The sequence below is a fragment of the Trachurus trachurus genome (genome assembly GCF_905171665.1).
Source record: "Trachurus trachurus genome assembly, chromosome: 17".
Classification (NCBI taxonomy): domain Eukaryota; kingdom Metazoa; phylum Chordata; class Actinopteri; order Carangiformes; family Carangidae; genus Trachurus; species Trachurus trachurus.
Genome location: NC_139900.1, coordinates 18,707,751 through 18,727,304, shown reverse-complemented (window position 1 = coordinate 18,727,304; position 19,554 = coordinate 18,707,751). Strand labels below are relative to the sequence as shown.

The 19,554-nt window shown below is 41.5% G+C and overlaps 2 protein-coding genes across 3 annotated transcripts in view; both read left to right on the top strand.

Moving 5' to 3' along the window:
• ca8 (carbonic anhydrase VIII) overlaps positions 1–14,752 on the top strand; it is a 41,875-nt gene extending 27,123 nt beyond the window's left edge. For both annotated transcript variants that reach the window (XM_083991921.1, XM_083991920.1), the window contains exons 8-9: positions 5,771–5,965; positions 13,885–14,752. In XM_083991921.1, the coding sequence (XP_083848047.1) occupies positions 5,771–5,905 (135 nt within the window). In that variant the 3' untranslated portion in view covers positions 5,906–5,965; positions 13,885–14,752. The remainder of the gene's footprint in view (positions 1–5,770; positions 5,966–13,884) is intronic.
• A 3,701-nt stretch (positions 14,753–18,453) lies between these two features.
• The window catches only part of LOC311000577 (verrucotoxin subunit beta-like), a gene marked incomplete at its 3' end in the record, with an annotated part of 5,884 nt that continues 4,783 nt past the window's right edge, over positions 18,454–19,554 (top strand). Inside the window, exon 1 of the mRNA XM_083991315.1 lies at positions 18,454–18,471. The remainder of the gene's footprint in view (positions 18,472–19,554) is intronic.

Genomic DNA, 19,554 nt, shown 5'->3' with positions numbered 1-19,554 from the left:
GTCCGACAGCGCAGCGAGGAGAACAGTACGTGAGGATGAAGATGAACTAATGAACGATGAGCTTGGTCACTAATGTGTAAAAAAGAAACTGAGGGAGGCTGATGCAGGCTGCTGTATAGAGCCAGGCACCAGCAGGCTGCATATCACATCACACAAAAGCATAGATCTATGCATTAGATTAAATAAATGTTAGTCAGACAAATTGAGTTTAAATTCAGATTCTTTTTCTTTTCTTTTTTTTTAAGCGTAATGCTGTGGGTATAGGGAGGCTGATTTTAGGTTTTATGTTAGGCTATTATTCTTGAGTTAAAGCAGATATCAGCTTCACGGCCGTTTCGGCTAATGCTGCGTTCAAAGCAGGCTTTTGAAACCGTAAGTTACAGCTTCAAGTCACAACTACGACTTGGTAGCGTTCCAGGTAACCCGTAGCTCGTGTTTTTACCATCCTGTTGTCTGTGAAAGTTCCCTATAACGGCCACTCGTAACTTCCGACCCGTGAACTCGTACCAGATCGAACTGGTATGACTTCACAGGAAGGAAAAACACAAAGTACGAGTTTCTTTGAACGCACCATGAGTTAGCAGCCCCCGCCCTTGTCAGGCATCAATTGGTCCTCGTGCTACGTCACCACATTCACGCGCATCCCTTGGCTGCACACACAGCCCTTCATGCCGTTCTCTCTCCTCATTGGATAACACTTGTATCCCACAAGGAAAATTTTCTCCTCGGGTTACAGCAGAGCAGAGTGACGGAGAGACTCGTGTTTAGGCTGAAATACTTCATGTAAGTGATTGCTGACGGAAAATAGGACTATTTAGGACTTATATTAACAAAAACATTCCACTGATATCTGCTTTAACCCATTCCAATTCCTATGTAAATATTTTGTCCTTCATATTGCACTGTTTTGCTTCTACCCTCTGTCCTCATGTCTGTTCTTAATTTATATAAAGCACTTTGAATTGTCTTGAGTTTAAACTGGTAAACGGCATGACAGCTGCAGCACAGGCAACGCGTCTCCATGATAACGGTTCCTTCCTGTTTCCTTTAAGGTAGCGAGGGCGTCCCACTTGTTTGGCTTTACGTTTATACCCTCCCCCTTAGTCAGGAGTGCCCTCCGCAGCTGGGAGTGGAACTCCATTTGGAGTGACACTCGGTAGTGAAGTGGTAGTGAGTAGGGACTAGTTTGGGATTGGGCCGAAGAATTCCTAGGAATACAATAGGACCCTAATGAGCTCAGAGGAGAGGGAGCACACACACTCTATGGGAGGGGAAGTCAACTGGACACAGGTGCAGCACATCAGAGGTGAGACTGACAATCACAGGAGCAGGAAACACACACAGCAGGAAGTGTTGCCCTGAAACCAGAAGAAAAGGGTAAACCCTCCAAAATAAAACAGGAAGTGAAAAATAAACATTTTCTGACATAGCTGCTACAAGTCATAGAAAAACAGCAATTGATAGGAATGAAATGGCTCAATATTAAACTCATTCCTATGCCCTTGCACCTGGTCATGCATGCGCACAAGCACAGTTATGTACGTATCAACCATGCGATACGATTAACTGCGAATCGCCACCCCGCGCAGTCAATAATTTGTGAGGGCTGACTATTTTGTTTTAGTTTAGTTAAATAAGTTTATTTGTATCAGGGACAATGTACAAAATAACATTAGTCTCGAAATGAGAAGAGATGCCTTGGATGGATTTAGCTTACTAGCTACTTTCCATCTGTAGTCCCTGGGCAGGTGAATAAGAACAATAGAAAGGTAAGAATTATCAATTTAGATAGCGTTCTAAACATCCATACACATGTGCATAATACACCCTCTCACACATCACAAACACTCAAGACATATTTCATATCAGAAAGAAACTACTTCTCTAAAATACTTCACACTGCCAAGGTTAAAAAATAATTTAGGCTCATGATTAATGCTGACATGACTGATTTCTTAGGATCCATTGTTTGACTTCCCGGGAAAAAACATTGAAGTCTGTACAAAGTTTCAGATTAGTTGGAAGATTGTTCCATGATTTGACAGATTTAAAAGCAAAGGCAGATTGAGCAAAGGCAGAGCTATGCTTAGGAATATTACAGTCTCCACTTGAGACAGATCTTAAAGCTCTGGTGGAATGCTCAGAGCAGAGTTTGACAAAGGTTTTCAACGGGGGAGGGGCAACATTATGAATAATTTTGTACACTAAACGGACATCAGAATACATCATTAAATTATCAAAGCTAAGCATTTTATGTTTGTTTAGTATTTTTTGAAGATGGATTAAAAAAAACAAGAAGGTCATTACAGTGTGAGCCATGTTTTCAGGCTTGTTTTCCATTGTGCTGCTGCCACCGCGTATAAACAACACTTAATGATACGTATGTTGTGTATCAACGTGATGATGTTATGTATTGGAGGCAACCGCGCTTGAGTACACTTGGGCTCGGGGTGCCATTGCTTCAACACAATATGGATTTCACCTCATGCACTTTGCCTCAGACATCTGGATTTTCAGAATTTACCTATAACTTCTTTTAATCTGACATACAATGGCATCTCTGCACACCCTATACATCCATGACCCATGCAGCTCTGTGAGCAAAACATAAGCTCAAAGTCTCTGAACCTTTAATCAACAGAATGTTACAGAACAGAAAAGTAAAATTCAATACGCAAACTTTCCCAGCAGGGTTATTTCTGCTGTTTTATGCACCATCAGCTTCTCCCACCATGAGCCTGCCGCCACTAATTCCCTCCTCTTATCATCCCTGTGTGTTCAGATTTGACTTAGTGAGTTCTTTGCTCATGAGTGTGTGTGTGTGTGTGTGTGTGTGTGTGTGTGTGTGTGTGTGTGTGTGTGTGTGTGTGTGTGTGTGTGTGTGTGTGTGTGTTAGGGATGTGGAGATTCACCGATTCATATCGGTGGTCCGATATAAACGTATGCGATGCGACTGCACCGGTAGATTCAGGCTACATCGGACATAATTTATGGTTGAATTTGCGATGCATCTCTTCTAGCCTTCTACATCGGTAAATTCCATGGTTAAATCGATCATTTCATTTTCCGAGGCAACCTGAATGCACCACCGTGGAAGCCGCCCGTGCGCAGCCTCCTGCTCCTGCTCTGACAGCAGCAGCAGCAGCTGTAGTCAGAGCCGCCAAGAGAAGTAAACAGTCCGAGTGAAGCGGTGGGTCAATACTCGGCCGTCAGCGGCTGTAACTAGGAGGAGGGCCGTGGTAGTGGCTCTGGCTATGGGCTCTGGTTGTAGCAGAAGGACTTTGGTTGTAGTGAGCTGGGAAGCGGTGGTAGCGGCGGATGCTAACCGCTAGTTAGCGGTAGCGGTTAGCATCCGGACAGCTAGCAGGGCTAGTACAGTAGCTCTCCTACTCTGCTGCACGGACCTACACCTGAGCTTTGTGAGCACTGGCTGGAGAGAAAACACAGACTCTCCACCCAGAAATGTCCTGTGCACAACAAAACATCTGTGACTTGTCTCTTTTAAGTTGTTTTGTGAGCACTTTGAAAACTTGTGTTTTTAAAGGTGCTATATAAATAAAGTTATTATTATTATTATAATATAGCAAAAGACCAAACTGCAGAGGTGCCACCACACAAGACTAGCCCATATGATTAAGCTGGATTTCATTTCTACCATTTATTTCCTCTAGACTGTACCTTTCAAATATGATTTATTGGTTTGCCCTGTAAAAATTAACCAAATATAGGCTACATCCCTCAAATTGATACAGAGAGTAAAGCAGAATGGTATTGAGGTAATAAACTTGATGTGGGAAGAAACTCTCATATCAGAACTGTATCAAACATCATATCGAACCAAATCTCTTTGTAATTAAGTCATATCGTTATCAAATCGCATTTTAATCGCATCGCATCGTGAACAGGAGTGAATCGTATCGCATCGTATCGACGAGAGCTTCAGTGTATCGTTAATGTATCGTATCGGTGGCAGCGTATCGAGATGCGTATCGAATCGGCCTCAGTGGTGGAGATATACAACCCTAGTGTGTGTGTGTGTGTGTGTGTGTGTGTGTGTGTGTGTGTGTGTGTGTGTGTGTGTGTGTGTGTGTGTGTGTGTGACAGGCACCGCTGCAGCTCTGGGCTGTTGGTACTGTACAGTAAGTGGGCCAAATCAGCAACCACACTACAACAACTGGCCTGACTTCCTGTTGTTTTTCGATCAGTAGCATGCAACCTCCCATTTTAGCCCGAACAATATCTTTGCCTCACATCTCCTGTGTCTGTGTCGCCCTTCACTGTGTAGATAATGCAGATTTTTGACAGTATCAGAAAATGAAATGCAACTTGCAGCAGCTTGTTCTCTGAGTAAACACAGCGGAAAGTGCTTTAAAACAGCAGGTCCTGCTTACCTACAATACATACCTCAAACATCCGGCTATTATTGACTGCTGAAACACCAACAGTGTGTGTGTGTGTGTGTGTGTGTACAGTAAAAGAGTGCATGCAAATATCCAAGTGTATGTCACTGAACAGTTGCTATGCCTACACGGTTTGCACTTAGACAGTGGGCTGTAAATCTTCCATCGCTAAGCCAACAGCATGACAGACGGCACAGGACCTGTTGTCATGTTTGTTTAGGCTACTTGTTTAACCAGCTACCTGCCACACAGAACATGTGTAAAGATGGTATCTTCAGTGAGGAAATCTAAAGGATGAAGAGCCAGTCAGTCAGATGTCATGATGGAACCGGATCTATTAAGGACTCACTGTATATATAACACTTTACTTGACGCCTCTAACACTTTATAACCATACTTATAATGAGTTATAAGCACTGTATAACTATAGTTATAAACACTCACACACACTGGATGACCATAATGCTTTATAACAATAATCATAACACACTATAAAGCATTTTATCATGACTTATAAGGTCAGGTATTATAATAGCCTACGTTATAATTGTTAGTAACTCGCTGACAATGCTCACATATAACAATATAGTTATAATGTGTTATAATTGGCTTATAGATGTGTATAACTATCATTATAAACACTCATTAATTATCATAAGGCTTTATAACAATAAGCATAACACATTATAGAGCAATTATAACTCTATTATAATACTTGACCTTATAAGCTATTACAAAATGCTCTATGATGTGTTATGCTTATTGTTATAACCATATGGTAATTAATGAGTGTTTATAATGTATTATCGATGTGGGCATTGTCAGCGAGTTACTAACAATTATAACGTGTTATAATGTGTTATACTGTAGAGATAGGCGTCAAGTAAAGTGTTACTGAACTCACATTCACACTCTTCTGTGAACTGTACCTGAAATCACCAGGAATAAAATCTAAGAATGCCACTACCAAGAGCTGTCACTCGTGTCATTCCCACACTGTCATTATATCAGTATCAGGCCTGTCTCTCTCTCTCCTTTCAGTGTATCTAGGCAGTTTCTTCTCACTCAGCGCTGAAAGCTTTATCACCTTAGCGTTAAACAGCCTGAGGAAACTCACCTGAGTGCACAGCAAATATTTGAAGATATGGTGTACTATAATGTACAAAGCTAAAGTGGAAAACAATATATTGTATCTTATCTTGTGTAAGTACACTGTATAAAAGCAGACTGTTAAAAAAAAGAAGAAAAAAAGAAAAAAGGGGGGTTAATTTCACTCCATAGGGTGGTCATAAGTCACCTCAGTCCAGTGATGTCCTACTGTCTGTTTCACTTTGACCCAACACAGCATTTTTCCACTTGTGTCTCTGCAGATCGAGGAGTTTCGGAGACTTCGGTCCCACATTAAAGGCGCTGAGCTGCTGGAGGGGAACGATGGGATGCTGGGGGACAACTTCCGTCCCACTCAGCCACTCAGTGACCGGATAGTTCGTGCCGCCTTCCAGTGACTCCCATTCACCACCTCCAACTAGAAGAAACAATGGGACCTAGAGATACAAGAACAGAAGGTAACGGCATCACGTTGAGCTCTGCTGTCTCCTGTTAACACAAACAGTATATGAGCTAATGAAACAGTACAGTCAAGCCTAAAACACATATCCAACCATGGATTAGCAGCATTATTAGTTAGTTTTTGTTAGCAAATAATTAAAGGACAAATTAGCCTAATTTCTTGGTCCAATTGCTTCCATGTGGTAAATATAGATCCAATATAACCTCTCATTTAACCCTGTCTTGACCCTCATTCACTCCCGAGGGAAATATCTGGCTCTTTAGCTGTTGAATTCTCCACTGTTCAGTAGCCTGGGCCCAAAGGTAATCTGATCGAATTTTGGGTAATGGATTGGATCAAATCTTGAAAATGGGTTGTTTGAAACTAAAAATGGATTCTGAGACAGGATTAGATCAGTCTTGGTTTTAATCTGGATCAAACCTTCAGTTTGTGTTGTTCAAAACGTTTTAGTCGGATTATTCTGATCCCAGCAGTGACCCCCTGATTTTTAAACCATTACAGGGATAAAGAAAATAAAGTTACCTTTTGATTATTCCAAATAAATAACTTTTCCCAAATACTGGATAATAAAATATTCACAGTGTGTTTGACTAATGTACAATATTCGCTTTTTCATTCATTTAAACATCAAGTCTGGCTGTTTAAAGAACAAGACATTGAAGAAACAAAAACATACACCCCATTTCCAAATAAACACAATACAGTGAGCCCAAGCTAGCTATTCCTCCTTTTTTTTTTTTTTTTTTTTACTTACCTGTTAGCCTTCATTGTGATATGCAGTCCCATTTAGCAAAATATCTGGATTTTGTCATCTTGAAAAGTTAGTATCTGGATCGGACTGATCAAATCCAACTTTGCTCTGAACAACTGGGATAAAAGTAACATAGATTACATGATGCTGGAATGCAAAACAAGGGATTTCAAAATCCGGATAATTTTGATCCAGATTACACCTTGGGTTGGTTTGATGCTGGGAGGAAGTGGACAGTAGGTTCGGGTTATTGACAAGGATCAACATCTTTCATTTTAAATCCACCACTGTATTGATTTTGAGCATCTACAAAAAAAAAAAAAAAAAAAATCTTAGATAAGATTTTTACACAAATATATAGATCATTTAAAAGTGACCAGTAATTTTCTCACATATCACCAAACACTGTTCTCTTTATTTTTAGTTAGTCCAGCAAATTTCCTCCCAAGGGAAGACTTTTAATGGAAGTAGGCTTTCCCTGAGGTATGTGGGTTCTCTGTAACCATAGTATAATGGATCAAGCCCTAAAAGAACTAACCCAGTTCAGTTATTAGTCTGGGAATAGCCTATATCCAGCATGTAGTGCATGGAGGGAGACTAGATTTAGCTCAGCAGCAGGAAACCGGGATGGAACTTTTTGAGCTCTGAGGGACCAACAAGGTTAAAAACAAAGACAAACGACACTTTTATACCCAGGGTCCAAGCTCTGAGCTAATTAGGGCACAAGAGTCTGTCAAGATTCACAAGAACAGGTGAGCAGAGAGCTGCAAAGGAAAGACTCTTCTTTTCTCTAATAGTCTGAGAAGAGTCACATCATGCTACACAGGAGAAACAATGCATCTACAAGATGAAGGCTACAAAAGTGTGATCTGACATATCCCATAATGCAATGCTGTGTAAGGTTTTATAATTGTTAAAATACAGTACAAACACACATACAGTCTTTAATTGAAACACAGCTGCTTACATTTTTTCTCACTATGCAGCACACTGACACAATAAAAACTGTTTAAAATGATATGTGCAGCCCAGTATAACTGTTTCCCAAAGACAATCTGAACTGACTTCAACACAGTTCGCATTCAAGCCACAGACGATGAGAGTATGAGGAAGACTAGAAGAAGTGGAAAAACAGAGGCTTGGAGGGAAATAGAGGGGTACTGTGGTGAAGGGAGGCGACAGAGCCAAGGGGATGAAAGAAGAGGAGGGAGGGCAGGGAACAGACGGCAGGAGAACAGAGGACTATTATTTGTGTTGTAAGTGGATACTGATCCAGTCTCAGCAGCACAAACCCACCTGAGACATGTGAAGCTGGACACAGAGGAGAGGGAGCCAGGTGGAGGTCAGTCAGAAAACAAGCATGGCAGAAGTGGAAGGGTGACATTTTATTAGGTAATTACGTTAACGTGCTTCCTCATATTTAGAATTATTATTTCAGAAAGAAAGAAAGTCAGCTGAGATAGGCTCCAGCTCACCCGTGACCCTAGTGCAGGATAAGCGGTATAGAAAATGAATGAATGAAGAAAGAAAGAAAGAAAGAAAGAAAGAAAGAAAGAATATACAGGTTGATATATGTATGATATGTGTTTTTTCTAAATGTGTAAAGGTACAGTGAGGGGGCCGTCCCTCTGCCATTTATAAACAGACCTTGTGATGCCAGTGCCAATATCAACAATGTCTGTCAACTGAATGATAATCATGCAGACAAGCTATTCAAATTGATGTTTTTATTTGAAACATAAATGTGGAAACTAAAAATATAAAAAAATTGCCTAATCAACCAAAAATTCCACAACCCCCTTGCAGCAGCTTCACGGACCCCCTGTTGTAGACCTCTGGTTTACAGTAAATCCATATTGGTTTATTTTGTTATAGTAGCCCAAGGTGACATTCAGTATCTCACTTACTATTGTTTCACTTTGAACATTAAGTATAAATCAACTCCAGTTTGCACTTTTAGCTGAATTTGGTACCACTTCAGATTAAAAACCCAAAATGATGATTTGTTCCTAAATGTATAGATGTGTAAATGATCAATAATCAGTATTATTAGTGACAGAGGGCCCCAAAAAGAAATCTTGCTTAAAGCCCTGTGGAGACTGGGGTCGGTCCTGCTAGCAGCAGTAAAAGTGAGAGAAAGAGAAAGGTAGCTGCTTCGGAGCATAGTCAGAAGACAGGATGGATTGCTATATACACTTTCTAATAAAGTTGGGTTTTAATTGCCGTTTCTATTTTTGCACAATCGTGTATTAAACTTACTTTTTTTTACTACTACGTCGTGTTTTATACTGACTTATTCTCTCTTTTTTTGCCAATACACTTTTTTAACAACAGGGGGTTGTTTATTGCTTATTTCGGGCTTTCTCTTGACGTCACATCCCACTCTTGAGTTTGGCCAATTAGCACAAAGTAAATCTCATCCCCGACCCGGGAGTTTTTCAGGGACTCCTTTCGGCCCAGTAAAGGTTCCTGTTAATGGCCCTTCGGGGGAGGTTCCTGCAGTGGAAACGGTCTTTTAAGCCGTTTTCCCACTAAAGCATTTGCCCCCTTTCCCATTGACCAAAATGAGCCGAGTCTGACCCCCCGCTGAGGGATCAGACAGAGCATAAACCAGTCGCCCCGCTCTCATCTGTGGTTCGAGAAACACCGTGTCATGCCACAGGCGCCCGCCGCAGAGTGTGAGGTCCGTCCGCCGAGGCAGACGAGGCGTCTGGCTGACCTGAGCACCAGGACCGCGGAGGACAGCGAGTCTGCTGCGGCTGTATGACGGACGTCCGCGGCACAACACGTCAGTTAAACAGACTGTCGCTTCTTTTTTTTTCAATTGTTTTTGGTCAGTGTTGTTTGATCTTTTGATCTCAGTCTCGAATGAGAGAAGAGCTTTGTTTTGGTACGTGATATGAGACGCGACCGGCGTGATGACGTGGCGTCACGTAAAGCTCAACGCCATCACGTAAATTAGCGGGTTGACCCGGGTCTGGCGTTCCCACTGCAAGCCGATCGGAGCCAAGCCGATTGAAGCCGATTTTAACCCGCGTCACTTGCCGAGTCGTTTGATGCGGGTCGGTGCACCTTTCCCACTGCCACCAAAAGCCGATTGTTAGTGGGTTTAAATGGGTTTTTTGGTCAGTGGGAAAGGGGTATTAGAGATACCAAGGCAGAGCCTGCTGCTGGGTTGGCTCTGGACAGATTTGTACTGTCTGTAAATGCAACATAGACATTTACAAGCTAAAGTCAAGTTGTGGGTTTGGAGGGAAAGTCCATGGACATGTGGTGGCAGGACGGAGAAGGGAAGTTACAGGAAATTTCCAGAAATTGGGGAGGTGAGAATATGGGTTGAGGCTGAGCTAGTGGGATAACAGGCAACAAAAATAAAAGCTGAGGTAGTGTTGTGCATGGTGTGTGTGTGTGTGGGTGTGTGTGTGTGTGTGCTGGTGGAAGGCCAGTTGAGGCAGCTGCACCCTGTTGGGACCACTGGACATGTAGTAATGAGTAAGATGTTGTTTCCTGTGTGGAGTGGGTGGAGGTGGGTGTATTGCTGTAAGCCACCAAACATGCACTGTATCCCTGGCTGAGGCCAGACCATGAAAACATCGCCCCACTGTGATCATCACACAAGACTTTGTGTTGCCAGCAGGCAGTGCTATGACTGTGACCTGCTGTTGCCTTGTGTCTTCAGTGTCAGGTTTAGGGAGGGACAGGACCCAAATGTAGACAGACAGGGGCAAGAGTCTTTACCAACAAAAAGGGACAAAGGGCTAAAATCTCAGAACAGGAAAGAAGAGAGTATCAATGTAAGTGGTCAAAGGGGAGAAGCCTTGGACAATCCAAAGGGAAAAAACACATAAGGGGATTCCAACAAAAAGTACTGAAGACTAAATCCAAAAGAAAACCAAGGGCTTATGGGGGAGAGGTGGAGGAAGTCCAACAAAGACAATGTGGACGAACTGGCAACAAGTGATTGGAACAGGGGGGTATACTGTACACAGACAAAGGGAAGACAATCAGTATGTTTACATGACACTTGAGAAAACCAAATGATCGCCTTAATCTGACCCTAACTGGACAACTGAGTGCATGTAAACGCGTTAGTCCGACTAATATTGGAGTTCTCCAACTCAGACACCCAGACAATGTGATTGGAATTTGACTTTCTCAGGCATGTATACGCTGTAATCAGAGTTTAACTGGACAACGCATGTGCTCATGCTCCACACCCCCAGCGCTGGTGTAAGACCCCGGAACAAAAACATCCAAGAAAGCCGGTCGCAGAAGCTATTGTTGTAGTGTTACGGCGTTCCTGTCTGCCTCTTGGAATCACCATGACCATGAGGGATAGTGTAACGAATGTGCACTCACTCCACCCATAAAAGACGTGCTAACCAACTTGCCAAGCGGTTGTCAACCTCTTGGCGAAGAGGTTAGCATTGTCGCCTCCGGTGCGGGAGGTCGTGGGATCGAACCCCACCTAGGGCAGGCCGTGAGAAACACAACGCAGAGGGCCAGATCGACATCGGCTACAGTGGTGCCGTGACCCGGATGCCCTGGGTGGAGTGAGTTAAGCGGGGGTGAGTGTAACGGATGTGCACTCACTCCACCCATAAAAGACGTGCTAACCAACTTGCCAAGCGGTTGCCAACCTCTTGGCGAAGAGGTTAGCATCGTCGCCTCCGGTGCGGGAGGTCGTGGGATCGAAACCCACCTAGGGCAGGCCGTGAGAAACACAACGCAGAGGGCCAGATCGACATCGGCTACAATAGCACGCACCTTATCTGCACAATAAGTAACACGCACATTACGTATGAGATGAACAAAGCTGTACGATTAACCATCTCGCTGTTCGAAAATGCCGGTCTGCCGCCTGGCTACTAGGTCAACCGGAAAAGGCGCCGTATTAATCCGCTGAAACGACGCATATCGCCACCTGGTGCTGAGGAGGAGGACACGTTTCTGTCATTTATTCGATTTTCTCAGTTACATGTAAACTGGGACAAGGACAGAAGTCTGATTAGACGCCAAAATCGAATTTTGAGCATAGCTCGATTAAACTGTGCATGTAAACGTACTGAATGAGACCCAGGTGCAACAGGGCAGGTGCTGATCAAAGGAGGGAAGCACAAGCAGGCAGGAAAAAGGCAGGATTTTCAAAATAAAACAGGGAAAACTTTAACTAAAAAGATTTTGATCTTAAATGGGAAAACATCTGCTGCCATCATGCCATTCAATACATTCTCAAAAGCTTCATGATTTAGCTTTGCAAAGGTCTTTAGATCAAATGAACAACATTAAATGGGCTGGATATTTCTCCAGCAGCAGCCTGGTAAAGCACAATGCCTGTAAATGGCAAAGAAAAGTACTGACTCCTGGTTGGGGACAGGGACGATGCAAACACAGGATGAATTTTTGAGTATATAAGTACTGTATAGAAGAGCTAGAAGAGTAACAGCAGTGATTAAGATATGTGTCTGCCGGGGAGCACGTCCCATGTTGGCAATTCCCAATGCAGTGATCGCCGGATTGATTCCCAACTGTGCTGATCTGTATTGCGCATCATTCCCCCAGTCTGTCTCCTCACTTCCCCGTCTCTTTCCACTATCCTGTCAATTAAAGGCAAAAATGCCCCCACCAAAAACAACATGCGTCAGCCATATGGTAATGATAGAATATACTCAGGGTGCACCATTAACGATCAGGCCAAATGTTCTACTGACGAATTTTCTACTGAAATAACATTTTAAAAAAGAAATACTGTGGAGTCTCATCTGTCCCAACACGGTTTTTTCTTTCAGCTGAAGTTAAAATTCAACCAAAACTAATAACACCTCTCTACAGAGGCCACAGCCCAGTGGCTGTTCACCTATGATGTTATCTTTTATAATAACATTTACCCGTTTCATTCATCCCTATTGTTTGTGAGGGCTGAATCATGCAGCATATCTCTTGTTCTTGTGTGTGCAGTCGTAAAGTCTTTATTACAGACAGTCACAGACTGTAATTACCACAAGCAGCTTCCACTACAAGGTTTTACAGCATTATACAACACTGTTTCCAGCTGTGCTTTTAGGACTTTGTTAGGCCTAGACAAAGCTGGGGGGCCATATAACTCGGGGGCCCCTACACTTTCATTACATATGGCACTGCACATGGTCAGGTCATCAACTTTTACTGAGTAGTCTCAGCACCTTGCTCTGGTGTAACTCTGTTGGACTTTAAATATTTGCAGTGAGAAGAGTGAGAGTGACCACAGTTCTTTCTGCTCTTCTGGAAGCTTCACTCAGCTGCAGAGAACATCTGGTTTCTTCTTCTTCTTCTTGAATGACATGTTAGTAGAGTATAAACCCAGTAGAGCTCTGAGATCAACTGACTCAGGTCAGATAGTGGAGCACAGAGTTCAAACCAGACATGGTGAAGCAGCATTTAGCTGTTACACTGCACTCAACTGGAACAAACTACCAGCAGAACTGTGAGCACTTTTAAATACAGGTTTTTCATGTGCTCATAGCTGAGCTCTTTTTAAGAACTTTAAACTTCATCTATTTTCTTTTCTTTTACTTTTTTATTATTCTTTGCTCCTGCTTTTTTGTTTTCATGCTGTTTTATACTGTTCTTTAAAGGGACAACGAGGAATTTTGGAAAAGCGAAGCGTTTTCACACTACATTTATGAGCCTCCGTGCACACCGTGAAATTCTTTGACCGGCACAAGACAGACTCATGTTTTCATTCATCAAGAATTAAAGTCAGAGGTTGGAAGACGATCACATACCGTCGTAGTCCCGACCATAAATGGCGATTCGGCAGCGTTATTCTCATGACTCGCCACGAAACCGAAAGTAAAGAAACGCTGGTCGGCTCGCCCAGCATTTCCGCCACCACTAAAAATAACAAAATAACGATAGAGACAAAACGATATATTTATCGAAAATGGGCCCATTAACAAGTGTGGGTAACGTAGATTCATCCACATTAATATGAGATTTTTTTATTGTCGCAGAATTTTTCGTTCTGCCGATGGAGAAACTCCTCGTTGTCCCTTTAAAAAAAATGTTTTGTCTTTATCTAAAGCACATTGAGTTGCCTTGGTATGAAATGTGCTATATAAATAAAGATGCCTTGCCTTGCCTTCTTTGCTTTCACTCTCATCCGGACATGTTTTTCATTTCAGGAGAGGAAACAGACGAGCGGTGAAGAGAGGAACGGACAGAGAAGGAGAGAGAGGGAGGTGATGCTGCACATCAGCTGCAGACTGAAGGTGGACAAAGAAACGACTGATGACACACCTTCACCATGTGTTTATTTGTGTGTGTGTGTGTGTGTATGCGTGTAACCATTATGTTCTCCATCTTCTGCACAACCTCTCTCGCTCTCTCTCTCTCTCTCTCTCCCTCTTAACATATAAGTGTATGTGAGTGTACTGTCCACCTTACCATGTCGTGTGTGTGTGTGCGTGCATGTGTGTGTGAGACAGACTCACTGAAACACACCCACACAACTTCACTTCACATGTGCTGTATACAACAAACTGGAAAGCAGGTCAACTTTTAGTAGCAAACAGGAAGTTGACACTTTTTTTCTTTAGTTTATTCAGGAAAAACAAGTTTTCCTGACGTTTTCAATCCAAACTGGGTAATGATTCAAACTCAAACTTCAGTTGAACATCCTCATATTTATAGTGGCTTCATCCTCATGGACTGTAACTCTGCTTTGGATTCACACACATGTAGGCTATAAGCATTTGCACTGTCCTCATTCTTTGATATAGTTTTAGTGTCTGTTCATTATTAAGAGCAGAATATAAACAATCTTTTTTTTGTTGGATTGGTAATTCATGCATGTCAAAGACGGTGAATGTTGTTGCACAGTGTGTGTTAGCAGCTTCTGTGTCACAGCCTCCTGTAACACCAGTAACACTACTGTCACCACTCCCTTCATCTTGTGTTAGGAGGATTATGAGCACTGCTGTGCTGTGTGTAAGGTTGTGTGTCTAGTCTCTTAAAGGTACTGTATCTGACAAACTGAAGTAAACTGTGACAACTGATGACTGTTATTGTAAGACACCAATAAAACACGACACTGACTTATTAAACACTGAGCTACACTGTGGTTTGTGTTTAGGCTACACTGAATGTACTTAATCTTCGTCTTGTGTCAGCTTTCTGCTAGCATCTCTTGTGTTAGGGTCAGTTTGACCCGAGTCTTAAATCAGATGTAAAATACACTAAAAACATTTTTTTTAATCCAATTTGTTTTTCTTCTCTTGGTTACATTGTTAGGCTTCCTTATCCATGAATATGTTGGTTTTAATATTTTTGGTTTGGGCCCCTGGACCTTTTTTGTCAGTATACCCCTTGACTTCAATTTAACCTTCCTCTTGTTAGTTTCCTGCTACCATCTCTTGTGTTAACAATCAGCTGTAAAATACACTAGAAACAATTATTTATAATCCTATTTGTTTCTCATCTCTTGGTTACGTTGTTAGGGTTCCTTATCCATAAAAATCTTGGTTTTAATATTTTTGGTGTGGGCCCCTGGACCTTTTTTTGTCCATATAGCCCTTGACTTCAATTTAACCTCTTATTAGCTTCCTGCTACCATCTCTTGTGTTAGGGTCAGTTACACTAAAACAATTATTTATCATCCCATTTGTTTCTCTTCTCTTGGTTACAGCTTCCTTATCCATGAAATAGTTGGTCTTGGACTTATGATTTCAGGTTTAACCCTCATTATTGTTCTTATCATTATTACCGGGCCGAACCCGACCCACAAATGTTATAATATTACCAGAGCATTTTAGAATTTTGTGGGGAAAAAAGGTTTTATTTTGTTTAAATAGAGGTTCCTGACAAAGTCAAAAAGCCTTGATGCCATAAACAAATTTATGTGGTACTTTTATGCATTAAAAACCTATGGAGGTGACCCTAACACAAGAGGAAGGTTAAAGCATGAATGAGTGTTGCTCTTCAACACAGCACTGTCTGTAACTCCTTTCTTAATCCTCTCTTATCAATAGTAACAAGAGGTACAGTAACTTTGGGTGGCATCATGAAATAGCCTAGGATCATGGGAGATGCTGTTGTCATCAACACAACTTTTCTTTATTTCTCCTACTGCTAACTACTTCCTTGTGCAGACCAGAATTAGAATCCATGCTAGCAAGTTATGGTCTGAAAGTAGTCCATGCCAAATGCATTAAACCCTTTAACTTGGATGAAAAAAAAGAGAAGAATGAAATTATGTATTTGTTACCTCCTCTTATTAGATGATGCACTTTGGGGTCAGTGTCACACCAAGGGCTAAGAAGTATCGAGAGACAAACTAATTGCTGGCTTGTTCTTCTCTTGACAAATACCTGTATACAGACTAACACTAGACGTATCCTTTGAGTAAATAAGAGGTTTATATTATTTGAGGACATGCTCTGCTCAGTCAGATGTATCGGCCCGTGGAAGTCACCTGAGGGCTGTTCAAATACTTTCTGGTGGATTTATCAAGGTGTGGCTGCTGATGCTTTACTCTGTCTAATCTGCTGAAACACACTTGGTGTCTTATTACCCACAACTCCCTTGTTCAGCTGTTGTACAGACACACACACAAGATTGAGCACTTAACACATGACTTGCCAGTTCATCACGTTCTTGTGTACATTACGTTAATGCCTCAGGATTCTTGGGCTTTTTGGGATCTCAAACTCCACCTGATAAAACACCTATCTATGTATATCACGGTCAAATCAGCTGTTTATTTTGCATGAACACAATGTTACTCTTAATAAATATAAACCCTAACTCATCCAAACTCCTTTTTATGCTGGGGACTAAATTTCCTTTGTAAATTATCAAAACCTTTAATATATTTATTAATTTTCCTTGGTTTAGAATATTTTATTCATCATGTCAAGTTCATTTTAATGCTTTTCTTCTCAACAAATACAATCAACACAAACATGAATTCTTCTTTGAAACTATGAAACAGCACAGGTATGCACTGAGGTAAATATTATACTCCTTCATAAGCAGCCACCCACGACCTGGTTACAGCAGGCCTGGACCAATGATAGGAAATACAGCCAATTTAAATTGACATGAAAAATAAATTATTTATTCAGGTACAAGAAAAGCAAAATACAATACAGAATATGTTCAATGGGCAGTGGGTGTATGAAAAGATGGTGTTGTATAGTGCAAGATAAAAGAAGAAGCAAACCAAAGAAAAGAAACAATGTGATGCAAAAAGAAGATCCAGCCATGTAGTGACGGAGAGAGAGAGAGAGAGAGAGAGAGAGAGAGAGAGAGAGAGAGAGAGAGAGAGAGAGAGAGAGAGAGAGAGAGAGAGAGAGAGAATGAAGATCAATGGTTGGCAATGCATGCTGGGTGGACTGGCCAGGTGCATCCAGGTGCATTCATGCCAACTCCTCCTGCAGTGGGAACAGAACAGAGCAGTGAAGGTCACAATCTTGACCTGTGTATGTAAGTGTCAAGAATATTCATTGCTAACTCTCAATGTGCTTGACTGGATGTAACTCTGTCATTTCCTAAGATATCAGAATAGTTGCGGGCGGCACGGTGGTGTAGTGGTTAGCACTGTCGCCTCACAGCAAGAGGGTTCTGGGTTCGAACATCGTTTGCATGTTCTCCCCGTGCATGCGTGGGTTTCTCCGGGTACTCCGGCTTCCTCCCACAGACCAAAGACATGCAGGTTAGGTTAACTGGTGACTCTAAATTGCCCATAGGTGTGAATGAGAGTGTGAATGGTTGTCTGTCTATATATATGTTAGCCCTGCGATAGACTGGCGACCTGTCCAGGGTGTACCCCGCCTCTTGCCCGAAGTCAGCTGAGATAGGCTCCAGCTCACCCGTGACCCTAGTGCAGGATAAGCGGTATAGAAAATGAATGAATGAATGAATCAGAATAGTTGTGTTCTGAGGGAAAATATATATTTTGATAAAGTAACTTCTTCCACAAAAATCCTCTTGTCTTATTTTTTTTCCAAATGACATAGACATAGAATAGACTGAGTGATGAAATAATGACCATGTGACTCTGCTGCCCACAGCTGGTAGAAATCAGGCATCACAGGTAGGAATCTGTAACGTGATGCGTTTCCCTTCTAATTCAAACAATTACTGTGTTTATTTATTTTATCTATCCAAACTTTATTTAACCAGATAAAACCCATTGATCCAAATTTCTTTTGCAATGGTGACCTGGCTAAGAAAGCAGCAGTGCCTGTAGTAAAAAAAACAAAAAACAAAACAGTTTAATTTAAACAGTAGGCTATGCATAAATCATTCATAGGCTAAAGTGCAGCAATTTAAACATTGTGTAAAATTCAAAAAAAAAAAGTGTGGCAGTTGTAATTTTTTATACATTAATTAAATATTTAAAGCTTGTCTAAGTTTCATTAATATAAAGCTTGTGAAAGAGCGGACTGGTGTCCCAGATTTTTTGTTTAGATGTATTGGTGGCTGTAACATTCTGATCAGATTTTGAAGTTTTAGAGTTAGCTTGTTGAAAATTCAAGATCTCATACCATATTCAGAACTAAGTATTTATTTATTAACCCCCCCCCCCCCCCCCCCCCCCCGCCGAGACTGTGCATCAGGTGTTTTAAAATGACCAACTCTGAGTATCACCACAATCAAAACTGCTGCCTCTGCTGAGATCACTATCACTTTAAGAGCAGATAGCAGAGAGATGATGTGTGGAAAGTGAAAGTTAAGAGAAAGACGGGGAAACGGTTGAGCTCAGACTGGTGAGTGTTTGTGAGTGAGTTGAATAAAATACCGCAATCATTAATAAATTGCGGGATATCCGATGTTTAAGTTGTTTATGTTGACTGATGCTTTGGTTTTTCTCACGATATTTGCGGATGGTATAGCTACGGTGATGTGCCCACCATGATGAGCTATGAATGTGTCCGGTCCATTTCACGTGTTGCTGTCTAATTCAAACGGCAGATATACCGATGTGTGTCTCTGTGCAAGTTACACACTGTAACCATGGACTTTATTATCTCATGCGCTTTATTTTACACTTGCATGGTTTACATGCAGGTTGCATTATTTTGTTCATAAATTAATTTTAGTGCATTTCTCCTTAATGCACTTTACCTAAGATCCAGGGGTAAAGCAATAATCCTGTATGTGTATATTGGTGTATATTGATGAAGGCCGTGAGTGCACTGAAGGGTGTGTGAGGCACATGAACATGATGGTGCCTGAGGCCAATGGGTTCATGAACTGAACATGAATTGTGAAAATACCAACCATTTTCACCAAGGTCTCGCACGTGGGTTAAAATGTCTCCAAAGCACCACCTAGAAAATTTCAAACCAGGCCTTGTATTGCAGTGGTTTTACTTGTATAAAACCGGTATTTGAATATGCACTTATATAAGCAATGTTTACTGCAATTTATTGATGCCATGCTTTAAAAAAAAACTCTTAGGGAATTCTCCCTTGCCTTAAAGGCAGAGTCTGTAGGATTTTTTTTCTAAAACACAAAACATGGACTTGGAAATTGAATGTTGTCTTGCAACAAAGAAACTTACACCTACCTACCTTTAAGACCTTTGCAATTAAGAGTTATTAAAAAGTTTCTGTCAGAGGCAGCAGTTTTTATCACTTCACCTAAAAATTTAAATTGTTCTCATTACAAACTGCTTCAAACTTTGCGTTAAATAAGAGTCCTGCCCTGAACACATCCAAATGATAATATTTGACCTCAGTTGTAACTTCCGTATATTCCATAACTTATTGTACAGACACTTATGATCATCGTTTGATAAAGGTTTGGCTTTATTGCACTCCTGTACACTGTAAAAAAAAAATTGTAAT